Here is a 15,862-nt window from a genome sequence, read left to right as displayed (position 1 = left end):
TGGTCTGGAATTCCTCGGTCTCCTTAACTCCCACCAATCCAGATGTGTTCTGTGGACACCTCGTTTTCTAGCCCAAAAGTAACTAGGTCATTTGTGTGGAACAGTTAGCATAGAACCTGCAGCAAAAGAGGTTTTCTTGAGTGCTGAGCCTCTAGTTCCCACATTCAGACTCTGAGGATGGCACAGAATGGGTTGCTGCCGTGAACCTTAGATATCAAATTCAGGCAAACTGGGAGATCCAAAGGGTGGCATCTTTGCCCAAAGTTACAGAGCAATTTACTGGCAGAGCCAGGATTAGAACCTGAATGTCCTTCTTCTCCATCATCCTGTCTGCCTTTTCAGTTAGTTTACTTCATTGCTTTACCACAGATTACAAAACCGAAATGAAGAAATTAATACAGCTGGTACCCAAAGCATCCAAGGCAGACAGAGGCAGCATTTGAATTGCACAAGTGCCTTGGAAGTATTGGGGAAAGGCAGCTATGTGCACATTGCATTTGACACAACTTCGAGGGTAAAGCAAACCGTCATTTCATTTTGAGTTGCGTCTGAGTCTACACTTTTGCGTATATAAATCTTTTCAATCAAGTGAATCAGGGCACTGAAAAGAAGGCTCCCATTGTCAGTCCTGACTTTCAGTCTCCAGTTTTCTACCCGTTGAGAGCTGTTTAATTTAAAGCAGCAGGGGACTTCTGGGACAACCTTATTCAATGAAAGTTAGACCCAGAACGTACGTGCTTTACAAACTTACAAAGAAGAATCAGAAATTGACTCTTAATCCTGTGCTTCTTTGCATGCACTGTGGTTATTTCCTGCAGGAATGTGCCTTCTGTGTTTAATTTTTTTTTTTTTTTTTTTAAGAACGAGGCATCAGATATTTGCACGTAGCATTTAATACCACTCCATCGTAAGGGTCAAGGTAAATTTCTTCTTTATTAAAGACAAGGGGAGGGAATGGCATAAATGTTGTTTATAAAGCCTGCTACTTATTAATCATAAAGAATGCCTAGCAAAAATAGATTTGAAGGACCTAACATAAACAAAATGTAGAGAAATATTGATGACTTCTAACCAGCTGCTAGGAAAGGTGGTCAAGTTTGAAATGTTCTAACAAAAGTTGATTTTCATCCACTAATCTGAACTAAGCTATACTCTATGAGAGAGTCTGACACTAAGAGAACTCTCAGTGGTGCCTTACAGAAAATGATGGTGTCAGACAAAGAAACCACTTCCTAATGAGACTAAATTTCAAGACGCCATAGGACAAAAGAAATCCAGGTTGCAGCAGATGCTGTTGAGACTGGCCGACCTCTGCTGCCTCAGATGATCCCAAACTGAGCCAGCTCATGCAATTCCAGGTGGCTGAATGCCTCCCAGGGACAAATCACTGTGATATCTGCAAGAGAGGGAAGAGGAATTTATAAGCCAACTTCACCCCCAGGAGAGCCTCTTCTGCTCAGAAAGACATCCTTCACGCAGAAGACACCCCACTTCTCTCTCCTATTCATTGTCCAGGTGACTGGGAAGTGACCTAGAAGGGCCCCAGAAGCCCAAAGGATCAGACCAATTGCTTAGTTAACCCTCTGAGGACTCTGCTGGCCCCAAACCAGGCCTACTAGGTATCACTGTAGGTTCTATTCTGCATCCTCTTTTGTGGAGCTGACCCAAGGCTTTTGACTAGAGCTACCCTGTGGGGGTGCTTCTTACTGATCCCCTGGGACTTCCCCAAAGCACAACCACTAAGGAGAGACCGCAAGTAGAATTCTAGTCAGGCCAAATGAGAAGTAGGGGCGCTTCAAATCCCCATGGTCTGGAAACCCGCATCCTCCTTGCCCTCTACCCGTCCACATTGGTTCCCTGGGCTTCTCTGACTTCTTGTCAGCTCCTTTACATTTTGAAATGCCTACATCCAGTTGAGAAGTGATCCCAAGGGACCCTCTAATCCAGTGCCTTGCATCAGGCATTAAGACAGTATTGTCCCTGAATTACAGAGAAACGTTTTGAAACCCAGGAAAAATAAACACCTAGCAAAAAAAAGTGCACAGTGGCAGAGATGGGACTAGAACAGATCAAACACCTCAAACCTTCTTCTAGTGTAAACCTCTTTCTATTATTACAAATTTGTTAGCAGAGGTAAACATATCTTCCAGACTGGATATACTGGTCTTAAATACATGTGGCCAAAATATAGAAACAGTTGATTTAGAAAAATAACACATGAGCTTTATAAAGTGGCTAAAAATTTTTATTTGAGATTCCAGACATGGCATTTGACTGTAAAACACAAATACCCTGAGAATTGCCTGGTAAGGACACTCATTGCTATGAGTGCCAGCATTTGTCAAAAGTGTCTTGTATGAGCCCCGGGCAGGTGGCTCAGTGGGTTGAAGCATCATCCTATGCAACGAAAGGTTGCAGGTTCAATACTTAGGTTGCAAGTCTGATCCCCAGTGGGGGCACATATGGGAGGCAACCAATAGATGTTTCTCTCTCACATTGATGTTTCTCTCTCTTTTCCTCTCTCTGAAATTAATAAAAAAATATGTCCTTGGGTAAGGATAAAAAAAAAAAATTAGTGAATTAGATGAGTTAAAAATGTATGTCCACACAAATGCCTGCACAAGGATGTTAATAGCAGCTTTACTCATAATTGCCCAAACTGGGAAGTAACCAGAATGTACTTCAATCAGATAAATAAACTGTGATAGAACCATACAGTGAAATATTATTCAGTGATAAAAAGAAATGAGCTATCAAGCCATGTAATGACATGAAGGCACCTTAAATAAAAGAATACTGCTAACTGAAAGAAATCTCAAAAAGCAATATACTGTATGATTCTAACTACATGACAGATAATCTGAAAAAGGCAAAACTATGAAGATGGCAAAAAGATCAGTGGTTGTCAGGAATATATGGGTGGGGACTGAACAGATAGAACACAGGGATTTGGGGGACAGGGAAACTATTCTGTATGAACCTGTAATGGTGGCTATATGACACTGTGTATTTTTCAAAACACATTGACTGGACATCAACACAGAGAATGAACCCTAATGTAAGCTATCAACTTTTGTGAATAATAATGTATCACTATTGAGTCACCAGTTGCAACAAATGTACCACACTAATGCAAGTTAATAATAATAAGAGAAACTATTTACAGGGGAGGAAGGTATATAAGAACTCTATGCTTTCTATTTAAATTTTCTATAAACCTAAAACTGCTTTAAAAAATAAAGCCTATTTCTTTATTAATTTTTAGAGAGAGAGGAAGGGATAGGGAGAGAGAAATAGAAACATTGATGAGAGAGAACATCGATTAGCTGCCTCTTGCACGCCCCCCACTGGGGATGGGACCCACACCTGGGCATGTGCCCTGACTGGGAATCAAACTGGCAACCTCTTGGTGCATGGGTCGATGCTCAACAACTGAGCCACACCAGCAGGGCAGAGCTATTAATTTTTTTAAAGGAATATGCAGTAATTTACATTCATCATCCAGTGAATAAAAATTCTAGGCAATGAAAAAAAATTGCATTGGATACTTTCAGTGTGGGGGCCCCTGCTCTGGGTGCCAGAGTGTGTGCAAAAAGAGGAAGTAGGCAGGGAGTGGCTGGCCTGGTAGAGTGGAAAGGCTCCCCAGCCCCACCCTTGTTTCCAATACCTCACAGTGGCCTCAGATGGTCACTTAATTCCGCTCTGTCTCGAATTTCTCTTCCGAAAAATAAAAAGGTTGGTCTAGACTAAATCTGAGAATCCTTATACCAAGTCTGCAATTCACCATTATATTCTCTCAATGGTTGTTTAACAAAACAAGATAATTCATGAAACACTGGACCTGGCCTGATTTTTTTCAGAGTGTTTGCCTCTCGGCACACACATACTTACTTAGGAGGTCAAAATAGAACCCCACATTGGCCCTGTCCAGTTTGCTCAGTGGTTAGAGCGTTGGCCCGCACACCAAAGAGTCCCGGGTTTAGTTCCAGTCAAGGGCACGTACCTCTGTTGCAGTTCATCCCTGGCCCGGTCAGGGTCATGTGGGAGGCAACCAGTGGTCCATGTGTCCCTCTCACTTTGATGTTTCTCTCTCTCTCCTTCCCTCCCACTCTATCTGAAGAAAAAATAGAAAAATATCCCCTGGTGAGGATTGAAAAAAAGAAAAAGAAAACCCCACATTGTTAGGTCTGCAAAGGATCTGCTTCCTTAGGGTTTTCTGGTAACTTTCAGATGCCCCTTAAGGCCTGAAGCAGATAAAAAGATGAAACTTCAAGTGTAATGTCCTCACTTAAGTCTTCAGGTAGCTCACCTGTTCCTAGCCCTTCCATGCCTGGAATGTCATCTCCAAACCTATGGAAAAAAATAAAAATTAGCTGAAATCAGAGCAAAAGGATCTTGGAAATACTCCTGTAGAGAGTTTCCTGACTCAAGAGGGAAGAAGAGGTTTAAGCTTTTGCATTTAAAAAACTCCTTATGTTTGCATTGAATTAAGGTAAAGAAAATGACATTCAGGAAGGTGTTAAACAGTGTGTCCCAGTGGAGAGAACTTTTCCCCCATAAAAATCTAACCTGAAGCAATCGAGGGCCAGAAAGAATTATCAGTGGGCAATTTAGTTAAGCTTCACTTTTAAAAATAGAAATTGGAATGAGAAAGCAACATGAAAGGCATTAAAATGATTAATTCATTTATTTGTCTAGTTGCCCAAAAGTATTTTTTGTTGTTGTTCAGATAGAGTGGGAGGGAGAGAAAGAGAGAGAGAGAGAGAGAGGTAAAAGGGACACATCGAGTGGCTGGCACCCTCACGACCAACCAGGGCCAGGGACAAACTGCAACCGAGGTTCATGCCCTTAGTGGGAACTGAACCCAGGTCTCTATGGACCGCAGGCCGATGTTCTAACCTCTGAGCCAAACCAGGTAGGGCATCCCAAAAGTATTTTATTAGACACCTACTATGTGCCAGACACTGTGTTAGACACAAGGAGTTAAGGGAAAAAAGAAATAATTTTCTCTGAGTAAGCTCTGTCTCAAGGCACAAATGAAAACAAATAAGTGTAATATAAAGTAGTACAAGTTATGATAACTGAATGTACAAAATGCAAACGGAATAATAACATTTGTCTAAGAGAGTCAATAATGGCTTCAAAAAGAAATTAACTTATGAGTGTGTGTTGAAAAATAAATAAGACATTGCCAAGGTAAGATAGAGAAAAACAAAGTACTTAAGACATAAGATTGAAGCCATAAAAATAAACTGTGAGTTCTGGAAATGGCCAGGGGTTCTGTGCCCGATTAAAGCCCTGGGTATATTGGTGAAAGGGAGTGGTCAACTCTGGAAGGTCAAGGTACAGGTTGCTGTGAAAGCTCCACTTGCCGTGTTGTATTTGGCCTTAGACCTGGGAGCTGAGAGAAAAAGCATTCCAGGGCAGAAAACATGACTCAGCAAAGATCGTGGCAGAGAGGAAAACAGATGGGGTGGAAATTTTTGTAAGTTTGCTTAATATTGTGAGCATTACATCTCAAAACTAGATGTGGTACATACACACAATGGGATACTACCCAGCCATAAGAAAAGACAAAATACTGCCATTTGTGACAACATGGATGGACCTTGAGTATATTATGCTAAGTAAAATAAGCCAGTCAGAAAAAGCTAAGAACCATATGATTTCACTCATATATGGGATGTAAATCAGAAACTCTTGGACACAGACAGTGTGCGGTGGTTGCCGGGGGGCGGGGGGAGGAGGGGAATGGTGGAGGGGATCCAATATATGATGACGGAAGATGATTTGACTTTGGGTGGTGGGCACACAGAGCAATATACAGATCTTGTATCATAGAAATATACACTCCAAACCTATGTGATCCTATTAACCAATGTTACCCCAATAAATTTAATTCGAAAACAAACCCAAAGCAATCTTGTGGGAGAAAAGAAACAATAGAAAGTCTTTTTCAGCTTGCTCTTACCCTTTCACACCTTTCTTAGGAGGTTTGCTCTTGAACTGGCGAGTCTGCCTCTGCTTGAACTTGGGGGGCCCTTTCCGTGGGGTGATGGGACCTTGGTTTAAAGCCGGAGGAACCAAAGTGGCATTGTCACTCATTCTGATGGTTCTTGGGTAGCTGATGATTCTCCTCAGGGTCCTTAAACAGTGAGAGAGAAAAAGACCCTTCAAGGTATGAGGACCATTGCGTATTAGACCCTTCACTGTAAACTGGGAAAGAAAAGCACCTTGATAAAGAAGCTTACGTATCTTGTGTTGACATTATCGAGGAGAAGTTATCATCTTTTAAAGAGATTTTAAAGAAAATATGGTATAAATCAACGGAGACACTCAACATAAGTGGAATACAAACAGACAACTGATAGATTTCAAAAATCTAGGTAGATATGTTTTTCCAGTAACTCTACTAGCTTTCTATGTGAATTTATTAGAATGGTCTACTTCTCCTCTGTGATCACCAGTCCCACCATCTGTAAAGGGAGGAGAATGGACTAAATGATATCTGTAGTCCTTGCAGCACTGACATATTATTTAAGCTTTACACATTTTTTCATCCCACTGCAAAATAGCTTGACAAAATGTTTATTGACCCATTGTTATGGCCTTGATTCTTTATAGTCTTTATTTTATTTAATCCTCACATGATACAGAAACTTCCCTCCTAGTTCTGATGAAAATGTAATTGTCTGGATGGGGTAGCTCTGAATCAGGTATACCAATACCCATGAAAGTATGCGGCCCAATACACATGCATACACACACACACACACACACACACACACACACAAATAGGAGAGTTGATGCAGGGTGATTAAGTAGTAAATTTGTGATTTAACTTCATATCCAGACATGATGTTCTTCAGCTACATATTTCTCAGAAATCTTCAACATTTTCTGCTATCTAAATCATGGACCTATCCAATACGTTTTTCCCAGACTTCCATTTTAGCTATAGAAATGTAATTGTCATTCTTCAAGCACGAAGACCATGGTTAACGAAGGTATGTTTATAAAACAAATATGCTAAGCTAAACATTTTTTTATTTCTATCAGAAAAGTTGATAATATTTACCCTGGGAGGGAAGATTCTGAAAAGCTCCAAAGAACTTCCAAATACCCTTAATCTCTCACCTTGAGCCAACCCCTGTCATAATCCCCTGCCTGGGAGCTTTGTTTTTATTGAATTCTTTACTTTACCCAAATAGATTTATTCTAATATCTTTAACTTCAATTCTCCCTGATGGTCTTTGGCTTGTGCTGACCTTTCTTCTCTCTTTCTGCCACATGGCATATCCCCCAAATATTATATTGCATAACTTCATTAGCTCTTTATTACTTTCAAAATCATGTTAAATTCTTATCTTTACCTCCAAGATATTTTTTCCTGATTTGCATTTTCCCAAATTATTATTTTCACCCTTGCCTGCCAATTCTCAGCTTGTTCAGTAGAAACACATTGACTAATTTGTGAGCTAGAACCAGGGATGGTAAACCTGGCCAGACCCCTGGATTTTGTCTTAATCCCCCCACTGAAATATGCTCCATGAGGCTGCATTTTCAGTGTTTGTTGAATTTCTGTGGTCGGAGACCCTACAATAGTGCCTGGCATTTACTAGATATGCCATGTACATTTGTTGAACGAGTGAATAAATAAATGAAGAAATTGAACTAATACCTTGAACATGAGAACCTGACGCTGTGACCTTCTCCATCAAACCACAAAGAAGGCATCAGCAGATCTTCCCCCACAAAGCCCTCAGTGGCTTAGGAGGTGCACGTCCAGCTCCTCTGCTCACTGAATCCAGTTCTGTGCTGTGGGCCCTCTCCTGCCCTAGTACACAGGCAATGTTTATGCCTTTCCGAAGTGTGGTTCGGACCATGGAGATGCTGGTGGGCATCCAACGGCAGCATTATTCTCAGTGTGCCGCCAGTCACTAACACACCCAGTTCTTCCAAAGCCACAGGGAAAAACTAGAGAATTTCTCTCAGATCAAGTTTTTGGACTTCTCAATTCTTTCAAAGTAGTAAGAAATCACAAACATTTCTTTCTCTCCTCTGAAGTGCCTACTAAGATTAGGATTGTCAGATTTAGCAAGTAAAAAATACAGGACATCCAGTTAAATTTAAATTTCAGATAAACAACAAATCTTTTTAGTATAAGTATAGCCCAAATATTTAATGGTACATACTTATACCCAAAAAACATTTGTTGTTTATCTGAAATTTCAATTTCACTGGACATCTTTTATTTCATCTGGCAATGCTAACTAGGATCCTGCTATGTTAGATCTAGAGTATGTAATGTGAGGGCCTAAGATACACTGGATTAATAAAATTACCCTCTGGGAGCAGTGCAGTGTAAAAAGTATGTGTCTTAGAATCAAATAAACATAGTTTCAAGTTCTTGCTCTACAAAACTGACTGTGTGACCCTGAATAAATTGCATAAACTCTCTGGGCTTTATTCTATCTATAAAGTAAATAGATAGATACATTGAATCAAACAATACATTCATTTTAGGGTTATGGGGAAAATTAAATGAGATCATGTCAATAGACTATTTGGTTAAAAGTACCGCCCCAAAAAAGAGCAATTAGGTACGAGACCTTCTGGGAATCAAGAAAGCCATGCAAACAGATCAATGGTTGCAACACAAGCTCACCTGGACTCCTTACATCCCTTTTCTTGGACCACCTGCCGAAGACCCCTTGTCATAAACCTTCGAGGTGATTGTCATCAGCTCTTACTGGGTGATCCTCTGTGTTCTTCAAGTGCCCCAACTGTTAACTTATTCCTGCTTCTGTCTAAGAAGAAATTCTGCCTTCCTTGGAGTCTTTTGACACCCTTAACATTAATGCCAAAGAATTTAAAAACTGCACTTGATTTCCATCTTCCCCTGATTGCACTTATATTTTTTTCTCATAAGTTTTGTTTTGTTTTTTTTTTTGCATATTTATATAATTTTGAAGTTGCAGCTCTAGGCTTGGACAGAGTTCACGTCTAACTCTGAGTGTGATGCATTATTTAAAAGAATTCTCCTCGGAAAGAGTTATATCACAGAGGCCCAGTGAATCCCTGGATCTTCATGGCCCTCGGGATTCGAATAACTGTTACTATGTTTGTTGTGTGTCTCACGTGCTATATTTCATTTTAAGTACCTAGGATAGTCACTCTCCCTAGGGAGTTTCTGTCAGCTGTCTGGCCTCCAGTTCTTCCTGTAGAACCTCTGGCAGGAGCGGCACAAATAGGAACATTTCCTAAGTGGAAAGTCAGTCCTCTCTGCCACAGCTCTCGCCACATGCTGAACGCATCCTGACCAGGCCTTCCCGGGAAGTACAAAGGCATTCCTGGAGCTGAATAATCCTGAATCTAGTATCAGACTTGATTTTCGCTATAAGAGGAAGTTTCGTGGTTTTGCCTTTAAAAGTATCAAGCAATTCATTCCTTTGTGAAGCTGAGTATATTCCTGTTTTTTAAGCAGTGTTAATCCTTCCCCTTTTAAAGAGTACGAACCACTCTTCTGCAGAAAGATGTGAATACAACCAGGTGGTATTTCAAGGCATAATGTTGTAGGGAAGCAGTGGGATCGGTGCCCTGTTAGACCCCAGGCAGCAGAAGCTGTAGGAAGCTACTAGGGATGACCCTCCATTATCTCCAGCTACAGAAAACACTTTCAGAAGGTTCTTGGGTCAGCCTTTCTGATGTTGCTATTGTCACCTTGGACTTCCAGTGTCCCCAGCACAGGGATGGGCAGATAGACAATTTTATTGTTGGTGGACTAAGAGAGGGTGTGAGGAAGCCAGAGGTATAGGAGTACTGTTTCCTCCGATAGAGTTGGACCCATAAATGTCCTAGGGCCCTGCTGAGTCAGAGAGAAGCAAATAATTTAGAGAACCAAGGAAAACCCCAACCAAACCCATGGGGAAAAAAAACCCCAGCAAGTACCTTGCTTCACACTGGAACAAACACACACTTGAACCTCAGCAGGAGCAGGCTAAGCCACCCACACTGCACTGCGGTCAGTCCTTCCCACCATGGCTCCAGCTCTTTTTCTCTGGCTTCCTGGTGCCTGAGCCAAGTTTGCAAGCACATCCTGGGAGTCCAGACCTGTTTGCTCTGTGGTCATTCAGTGCCCCAGAGCCCTCCTTTCCCAGAAAACTGTTTTCTATGGAGCCACACACACAAAAAGGAGGGTACACTTTGGGTTCCTTTTAAATAAATTTAGTGATCAAGGTTTTCAGTGACCTTGGAATACTCGTTTCACTAATTAGCTTATCACATGGCAGTACGAGGAAGTCTGGGGTCATTTCCTTCATGTTTTCTTTCATTTTCATTCCCAGAGCCAGGCCAGGCCCACAGGTTCAACCCGTTCTCTTCTTCCATTTTTTTTTTTTTTGTTTTAGAGCCATATCAACCCACACCCCACCCCAAAACCCTTAGATCAAATACCATGCTCACACTTACCAAAAGTTGAGAAATATTCACAGAGCTGAATGTTGCTTCTATAAGCAGTCCAGTTGCCTTCTTCACAGTAGATAAATAAAGGATCTTTGCATCCTGATTTATCTCTCTGTAATACCCTCATGCCACCTAATCCCAGTATCACCAGATTAGAGCACCAGCCCAGGTGCAAAGAAGTCGAGAGAATATGGGGTGAGACTAGGAGAGACTTAGAAGTTCTCCGATCATTGGAAACTCTTACAAAACTGACTTTGCCTCTGTCTCTTCTGTTAATCAATAGATATCAAATTCACAGACGTACACAGTGTTATAGCCAAGAGTGGATTTGCAGGTTGTGATTCAATATGTTTTGTCCTCCATTCCCACCTTTAGTCTGTGCTCCTTCCATGCCCTCCTTTTCCTGATGCACACTCACCCGTGTACAAGGTGGCGCATAGTAGGTTTACAGCTGTTCACATGGAAAAATAATACAATAATGGATAAATAATAGTACATAATTAAACTCTGTTTCCCATACTCACAACTGTAAACCTACCTTTACACCCCACCCTATATATAATCTCTCTCTCTCTCTCTCTCTTTCTCTCTCTCTCTCTCTCTCTCACATACACCATGACATAATTTTCATGAGACTTCAGATAACTGAAAAGAAGAGAGCGAACCACAGTGCCCCCTACTGCAGTGGGGTGGCTGATCATGTGAGCAATGACACTAAGAAATACACAACATCTTTCCCTAATTGATACTGCATGCATTTCCTAGGAGAGACAGGACCACAAAGCAGAAATGACATAACATTCAGTGATGGAGCCCAGGTGATCACTGGAAACTCTTCACTGCTGACATATATTTGAGAATTATTGCTGGATCTTCCATACCCAAAGGCTTCAGAGTGTAGGGCTCTGGTTATAATCCAATGCAGTGGAACACTTGGCTTCAGTCCTCCAATTGCATTAAGCTACTAGTATTAATTTGTACATCACTTTATCCAGGTTTTAAATGGACCTAACCCATATGCCAGTATCATTAAGCTCTGAAAAATTTGTCATGCAGAAATTAAGTGACTTATTCAAGACTGCATATCAAGTTAGCAGCAGAGCTAGAAGCAAGGCCCAAATCTGGGAACACCTTTCTACTATACACAGCAAAACAGATATGGGCCAAGAAGCATGTGTTGCTGGTCACTCTCATGCCTTGCCCGTGACCTGCACTGTGCCTTCTCTAAACTGTTACTTGTCAGAGAACTGCACTCCAAAAGATTATAGAGAAAGAAGGTCAATTTATCCTTCCTAGGCAGGGAAAGAGTCTTAACCTGCAGCTCCAAGAAGATTACATGGGCAGTTAAATAGCTTACGAGTTTTCTATGAGCTTTCCCCAGGGTCTTTACCAAAATTACAGGAGTTTTGAAGACAGAGTCTGCAGAGTGTTTTATCTCTGGATGGGTCTTTCCCTGTGCTCCTCTGTGTCTCCACTACCATTCCCATCTTCTCTACTCCTTCCTACACATCAGGCATATGGATATTTAGATACTAACCTGTCAAACCTTCACACATTCTTCATTAATTTGAGAATGATTCTGTCATTGATAAAGGCAGTGGAAAGAGCAATAAATAATGTTACATTCAAAGTGTAACAGCATCAGCACTACCTGGGCACTTGTTAGAAATGCAGGATATCAGAGCCTTCTCCAGATTTGCTGTATCAGAATCTGCATTTTCATAAGGTACCAAGTAATTCGTTTGCACATTAACATGTGAGAAGTGCTATTCTAGGCCCTGTGTAGGTGTGGTTTCACCACATCTCATCTATGTGAGAACATGGCCACCTCTTTGACCCTCAGTTTTCTCATATGTAAAATGAATGATTTAGCATGTCACCATTCTCCATTTTTTTTTTTTTTTTTTTTTGCCATCTCAACACTCCTGAGAGATAGACCACATGTGTTTGCAACAGGATTTGTAGCCCAGTGATTCTCAGCAGGGGGTGGAGGTGGCAGTAGGGAGACGACTTTGCCACAACTCTTGTTCCTCCAAGGGAGGTCCAGGAGCCCAGAGAGCGAGGGGTGGCAGGTGTATGGAAAGGCCAAGTATTTCATTTGAAAAACTCTCCTAAAGTTAATGATAAAGAATGTTGTTGAAACCGAAAGGAAATGATACGGAGGGATTTTTGAATATCTAGAAACAAAGAACAATGAGAAGAGCAAAAGTATGACATACAAGGGGAAGTATGAAAGCAGGAACTCAACCACCCTCAGCAAGCCTTTGTAGGGAATGAAACATTGTTCAAACCACTGAAGTTCTAAAGAGCTGGCCATCTTGTAGCTGCAGGGAATGCATCCTTTGTTCCCTGTGCCAAGTGGCTGCTCATTCTGATACTGCTTAAAGGATCTGAGTAGGCTGTCACCAATCAGCAGTCACCATACACTGCCTCCATTGGACAGAACTCTTCTGACAGGCCATTTCATTGGCTGCTGGCTAGCCTAGTAGATGGCTGACTTCTGGTCAGTTGTCCTGTCTCTGATCTCATCAACCAGGTGATGGGGTTGCATTGTTGTAAACAAGGTGATGAATCACCAAGGAATTTCTCTGGTAACACTTTGGGTGTGCTGGGCACTAAGATTTCACAAACACAAGAAATAAATCCAGCAAAAAACTTGCTGGGCCAGAAAAATAAAATTGGAAGAAGAAAAATAAATTGATAGATATAATGACATAGATGAATATTAAATACATTTTACTAAGTGAAAGAATCCAGAGTCAAAAGTCTCTATACTATCTGCTTTAATTTATGACTTTCAAAACAGGCAAAACTATGGGGTTGGAGAACAGATCAGTGGTGGACAGGGGTTGACTATAAAGAAAAAATACAAAGGACTTTTGAAGGATGATGAAACTATTTATCCTGATTGTAGTGGTAGATTACAACTCTAGGCATTTGTCAAAACTCATAGAATGGTACACCACTGAGAGTGAGTTCTACTGTATGTATGTATTAAAACTAAATATAAATTTTTTTTAAAGAAATCCATATTTGATAGCTCTATAATCCTTGTTTCTGATCTCTTCTGACAGATCAGAAGGTATTATTAATTATATATAAGAAATGAGTTAAAAGGCAGGTACTAAGTAACTAGAAAGTGATTACAATTTTAGCTGTCCTATAAGCTGCTTACCCAAGTGCTAATCTCTAATTTTTCTTGAGTGTTTCTTAAAACACCATACTTGGAATCTCCTGAACTGAACTTCCAACTCTGATTAATGCACAGTGGACTCCAGTGGTGAACGCACTAATGCGGAGAAGGAATGCGTAAAGCTGACCCCTCTTTCCTTTAATATGCGGCTGTGATAATGTGTTCTCCAGAGCAACATTGTTCATCTTGAAAAAAATAACATGCATTAAAAATACAACATTCTCGCCCTGGCCGGTTTGGCTCAGCGGTTGGAACGTCGGCCCGCAGTCCAGAGAGACCCGGGTTCGGTTCCCGCTAAGGGCACGTACCTCGGTTGCAGTTTGTCCCCGGCCCTGGTTGGTGGTGTGGGTGGCAGCCACTCGATGTGTCCCTTCATGTCGATGTTTCTCTCTCTCTCTCTTCCTCTCTATCCCTCCCACTCTATCTGAACAAAAAATGGAAAAATGTCCTCGGGTAAGGATAAAAAAAAAAATACAACATTCTCGTTGAGAGCATAGAGAGGAGGGAGCACTTCCTAACTCATTTCATCAGGCTAGTTTTACCAATATGAAAATTTTTGATACTAAAACCAAAGACTGTAATGATACTGTACAGTATTGCATATTTGACAGTTGCTATGAGAGTAGATCTTAAAAGTTTTCATCACAAGAAAAAAAAATGTGTATGTATGGTGACAGATGTTAACTAGAACTTATTGTGGTGATCATTTCACAATATATACAAATATTGAATCATTATGTGGTATGCCTGAAATTAATATGATGTTACATGTCAATTATACTGCAATTTTAGAAAAATATCATTGAAACAGGCAAATAGTCACCAGATATGACAAGTTTGAAGGGAAAACATTTGTTCTCATTGTGTAAAGAAATTATAATTTATCTTTTGAAAATGTAACAATGATAATAGTGCCATTTATAATTACTCTAAAGTAAATAAAATACTTAGGTGTAAATCTAACAAAACACTTATAGGATTTATATGATTAAAAACTACAAATGGTGCCCAGCTGGTGTGGCTCAGTGGATTGAGCATCATCCCAAGGACTGAGAGGTCCTGGTTTGATTCCCGATCAGGGCACATGCCTGGGTTGCAGGCTCAATCCCCAGGGCGGGGGCGGGGGTCTCTCTCACATCAATGTTTCTATCTCTCTCTTCCTTTCTCTCTCTCTAAAAAATCAATAAAAACACATTTTTTAAAAAAGGATAAATGGTGATTAAAGAAATCAAAGAAGACCTAAATAATTGGAGAAATATACCATGTTTATTGATTGGAAGACTCAACAAACTAAAGATGTCAATTCTCCTTAAATTGGCCTATCTTTATTGCAATTGGCTATACAAATTTCAGCAAAATTTTCTGTAGCCATAGATAAGTTGATTCTAAAATTTATACGAAAGCAGAGACTGTAGAATAGCCAAAAGAAGAAGAAAGTAAGATTGGAACAAATCACTCTTCCTAATATTAAGGTTCACTGTACAGCTACAGTAGTCAAGATGTGTGGTGTTGGCAGAGGGTTAGACACACAAGCAGGGAAACAGAATAGAGAACCTGGGTGTAGACCCACACGAACGAGCTGTGAAGGAAATCGCCTGGACACGTGAGAGCCTGTTCAGCAACTGGAGCTAGAGAATGAACATCTAAACCTCACACCTTATGCTCCTAGAACTCCACACTTAAATCTCACACCTTGTATAAAAACTAGCTCAAAATGTATCAGACTTCTTTGTAACGTGTGAAGCTGTAAACTTTTAGAGAAACTCTTTAGGGCCTTGAACTAAGCAAAGAGGTCTTAGATTAGCCAGTGAAAGTACAATTTGTAACAGGGGGAAAAAAATGAATATATTTGACTTTATCAAGATTAAAAACTTTTGCTGTCTAAAAAACTCTGACAAGAGAATGAAGAGACAAATTACACAGTGGAAGAAAACATTTGCAAATCACACACCCCATACGGGATTTGTATTTAGAAATGAGCTTTTATGCCAAGGCTATGAAATCTAGCATAATGTAGTTTAACATGTAATATCTATGAAAAGTAAAGTTGGTATCAGTAACCCCTGCAAACACATGACCGTACTTCTTCCCCAAGGCAACAGTATCACCAGAGGAAAGGGGGGGGGGGGGGGAAGAAAGAATGTAGGCATGTCTGTCTAACTGAGACACACACACTTCTGAAGAATTTCACTCAAATTCTTGCAC

The 15,862-nt window shown here is 40.6% G+C and overlaps 1 protein-coding gene across 2 annotated transcripts; it reads right to left on the bottom strand.

Moving 5' to 3' along the window:
* Nucleotides 1-906: 906 nt before the first annotated feature.
* On the bottom strand, nucleotides 907-10,548 carry PDE6H (phosphodiesterase 6H). 2 transcript variants are annotated; one of them, XM_036252497.1, is made up of 4 exons: nucleotides 10,471-10,548; nucleotides 5,972-6,145; nucleotides 4,310-4,350; nucleotides 907-1,396 (listed from the first exon to the last, which is right to left on the bottom strand). In XM_036252497.1, the coding sequence occupies exons 2-4, from the start codon at nucleotides 6,103-6,105 to the stop codon at nucleotides 1,320-1,322; spliced, it is 252 nt and encodes an 83-aa protein (XP_036108390.1). In that variant the 5' UTR covers nucleotides 6,106-6,145; nucleotides 10,471-10,548; the 3' UTR covers nucleotides 907-1,319. The 2 variants fall into 2 exon arrangements, with proteins under 2 accessions (XP_036108390.1, XP_036108391.1); XM_036252498.1 differs by lacking the exon at nucleotides 10,471-10,548 and adding an exon at nucleotides 9,952-10,004.
* Nucleotides 10,549-15,862: the final 5,314 nt, after the last annotated feature.

Source organism: Molossus molossus, unplaced genomic scaffold (genome assembly GCF_014108415.1).
Source record: "Molossus molossus isolate mMolMol1 unplaced genomic scaffold, mMolMol1.p scaffold_m16_p_10, whole genome shotgun sequence".
Taxonomy (NCBI): Eukaryota; Metazoa; Chordata; class Mammalia; order Chiroptera; family Molossidae; genus Molossus; species Molossus molossus.
This window is presented reverse-complemented; position numbering and strand designations above follow the sequence as displayed.